We start from the raw sequence: 3,873 nt of genomic DNA, 5'->3' as shown, positions 1-3,873 counted from the left end.
AATCACTTATCCTATTTGATGTATAACGGCTAGCGGTTATGATCACGGCTAATGATCATGCCTGATGTTTAACGGTTATTGACTACGGCTAATGATCATGTCAAATGACTACCGGTTATGACTTGTGGTTAGCAATCACTCCTCCTCAAGTTCATTTGCTAATTTTTATGACTTATGATTGATGATTATTGTTAAGGATTGATGTGATTTTTGGGAAACGCCGGTGTCTTATGACTGGCAACATTTATGTGTAATGCAGAAAACGATGATGAGTCTAGACTGTCATTGATAATTTATGACTACGGGAGATGCTTACGAAGTAACTATCAAAACTTAGACGCAGTAACCGTTATGGCTAAAGGTAATGAATTCAAAATGAGGCTGAGAACTTACGAAGGAAAATGAGACATTATGACAACTTCATATTACAGATGTATATTTTATTCATGACTAATATAAAATTATGAGGTATCCTGATGGTTTTCATTAACGGTCATGAATTTTGACTAACACGGTTGACTAATTAACACTATCAATGAATATTTACTCTAAGGAATATTTTCTAACTAAAAAGGATTTGTGGCTAAGATCTGTAGGCAGACTGATCTTGCTTGTGACTTGTGGTAAGCTTAAAATTAATGGTGAACTTATGGTGAATTTTAGTTTCCTGTAAAAGAAAACTATTGAGATGGCGTTTTGTCTGTCCGCCCGCCCCCTCCAGATCTTAAAAACTACTGAGGCTAGAGGGCTGCAAATTGGTATGTTGATCAACCACCCTCCAATCATCAAACATACCAAACTGCAGACTCTAGCCTCAGTAATTTTTATTTTATTTAAGGTTAAATTTAGGCATGATCGTGCGTCTGGCACCGCTATAGGTGCCAACAACAAAGGCCACCACCAGGCTGTGGCTGGCTGAAAGTTTCATGGGCAGCGGCTGAGAGTTTCATTGGCCGTGGCTGAGAGTTTCATACAGCATTATACGCTGTACAGAAAACTCATACAATAAGAGCAACAGTGATGATACTTACTAAACACTTGTTTATCGAAAGCGTGAAATATTTGTAGACTAAACCACCACAGAGCAGCAGCAAGAGCAACAACAAAATCAACAACAACAACAACAGTATCTCTAACTATAATGTTTGCTCGTTAAACTACTCCTAAAATATAAATGCAAAATATAAAAAATTATGAAACTAGATATTGTTGGAATTGTCACAAGGTGATGATTAAAAATATTTATATATTTTTTAACGCCAACTGACATACCTGCGTTGCCTAGGAAGCAATAATAATTATAAATGCTGGCGGGGGACGGGGTTGATAAGTATACCGCGGTTTCCGTTGCTTTCTATACGAATCTCGTAGTTGTTCACCAATAATAATAATAATAATAATAATAATAATAATAATAATAATAATAATAATAATAATAATAATAATATTTGATTACAATGAACGCATACGTCATCTCGGGTATGAATAGACCACGGTCCAGAAAGATCTATCTAATAATAATAATAATAATAATAATAATAATAATAATAATAATAATATTTGATTACAATGAACGCATGCGTCATCTCGGGTATGAATAGACCACAGTCCAGAAAAATCTATCTAAACCGCTGAATAGACTGATGGGTAGAAATTTTTTTCGGAGATCGGAAACTGATAGAGAGAGAGAGAGAGAGAGAGAGAGAGAGAGAGAGAGAGAGAGAGAGAGCAATTTCCCTCCTACAGCAAATGCAACTCACACGCGTAATCTTGCAAATGTTTAACAATACAAGCAACTACGTAACTACGAACTCATCTCGCCTCCAGAGACCCTGAAGTCCCACACAGCCTTGAGTCATTAATTCGACCAAATGACAACTTCGCCGAAGTGAGAAGTGAGCATGGCCGCGATGATTCAACAGGAGAGCCCTGACTGACTCTCCTCCTTTCCCAGAACGAACGGCGGAGTCTTAACAGCCGATGTGGGAATAATTACTAATGTTCCTTCGTTGTTTATCGGAGGCCAAAACGTCGTCGGTGGCTTTTCTTCTTTTTTTCAGTGGCGCTCAATCGACTTCTCTTGGATACCTGCTGAAGAACACAACTCGTCTTGAGTCTGGATTGCAGAAAGAAAGAACAGAATGAAAGAACAACTTGCCTTGCGCCTGGATTATAGAGAATGTCTGCAACTTGCTTTGAACCTAAAAACAACTCGCTTAGAGCATCAAAACAACAACTCTCTTTGAGCCTGGAAACAACCAACTCGCTTTGAGCCTTACAATAATAACTGGCCTCGAGCCTGAAACCAACAACTCCCCTCGAGCCTGAAACCAAAGCCTTGAGGCTCAAAACAGCAACTCGACTTGAGCCTGGATTACAGAAAACAACAACAACTCTTCTGGAGCCTGCAATATAGAGAAAAATAAAACTTCGTCCGCAGTCTTGATCATAGAGGAAAAAGAACAACTTATCTGGAGTCTGGTTTATAGAGTAAAACAACAACTCGTCTTGAGCCTGTTTATATAGAAAAACAACAACGCTTCTTGAGCCTTGTTTACAGAGTAAAACAACAACTCGTATGAGCCTCTTTTATAGAGTAAAACAACAACTCGTCTTGAGTCTACAGTGGTTTGTAGAGTAAAGCAACAACTCGTTTTGAGCCTATTTTATAGAGTAAAACAACAACTCGTCTTGAGTCTAGTTTACAGAGTAAAGCAGCAACTCATTTTGAGCCTATTTTATAGAGTAAAACAACAACTCGTCTTGAGTCTACTTTACAGAGTAAAGCAACAACTCATTTTGAGCCTATTTTATAGAGTAAAACAACAACTCGTCTTGAGTCTACTTTACAGAGTAAAGTAACAACTCATTTTGAGCCTATTTTATAGAGTAAAACAACAACTCGTCTTGAGTCTAGTTTATAGAGTAAAACAACAACTCGTCTTAAGTCTAGTTTATAGAGTAAAGCAACAACTCTTCTTGAGCCTATTTTATAGAGTAAAACAACAACTCGTCTTGAGTCTAGTTTATAGAGTAAAACAACAACTCATCTTGAGCCTGGATTTTAGTCCTTAGCTCTTCTCTGGTTGGCGAAGGATATCACACCCTTTGAATCATGGCGGCCGGAGGATTTACGTCACACTTGGTAGAGCTCTTTAATAATGGGTGACGCATCACTTGATTGATTGGTTGTCTGATTAATTGTGGCGTTTGAGGTATGATTCGCTACATGTGCTGTTTAAGTAATGACGGAAACGAGGACACGCTGGGCAGCCTCAGAATTTTGTAAGCTGGTAGGTATCTTCTTTTCATTTTTATGTAATGGAGGGCTTGGACTTGTTACATGATTATATATATCTTGTAATTTCTACAATGGTCCCGTGGATGAAGTATATAGTAAGTCCTATTTTCACGTGAGGACTTATTATATGATTATATATATATATATATATATATATATATATATATATATATATATATATATATATATATATATACATAATCTTGTAACAAGTCCAGCCCTCCATTACATAATAATGAAAGAAGATACTTACCAGCTTACATATATAGACATACACACACACACACACACACACACACACACACACATATATATATATATATATATATATATATATATATATATATATACACACACAAATATATTATCATTATCTATCATCCAGCTATTTACTATCTATCTATCTGTCTATCTACCTATATATATATATATATATATATATATATATATATATATATATATATATATATATATATATATAGTGTGTGAACGTATAATACAACTGGGTCAAAAGCTTATCTTTCGAGATATGTGTTCATGATGTTGAAGTGAGCTGTGTATATTTCCAAGAG

At 36.0% G+C, this 3,873-nt stretch overlaps 1 protein-coding gene across 1 annotated transcript in view; it reads left to right on the top strand.

Annotated features, from left to right (window-relative positions):
• LOC136853942 (uncharacterized) overlaps nucleotides 1-1,933 on the top strand; it is a 14,123-nt gene extending 12,190 nt beyond the window's left edge. Inside the window, exon 2 of the mRNA XM_067129837.1 lies at nucleotides 1,828-1,933. Coding sequence (XP_066985938.1) covers nucleotides 1,828-1,933 — 106 coding nt within the window. The remainder of the gene's footprint in view (nucleotides 1-1,827) is intronic.
• Nucleotides 1,934-3,873: the final 1,940 nt, after the last annotated feature.

Source organism: Macrobrachium rosenbergii, chromosome 28, assembly GCF_040412425.1.
Source record: "Macrobrachium rosenbergii isolate ZJJX-2024 chromosome 28, ASM4041242v1, whole genome shotgun sequence".
NCBI classification, from domain to species: domain Eukaryota; kingdom Metazoa; phylum Arthropoda; class Malacostraca; order Decapoda; family Palaemonidae; genus Macrobrachium; species Macrobrachium rosenbergii.
This window is presented reverse-complemented; position numbering and strand designations above follow the sequence as displayed.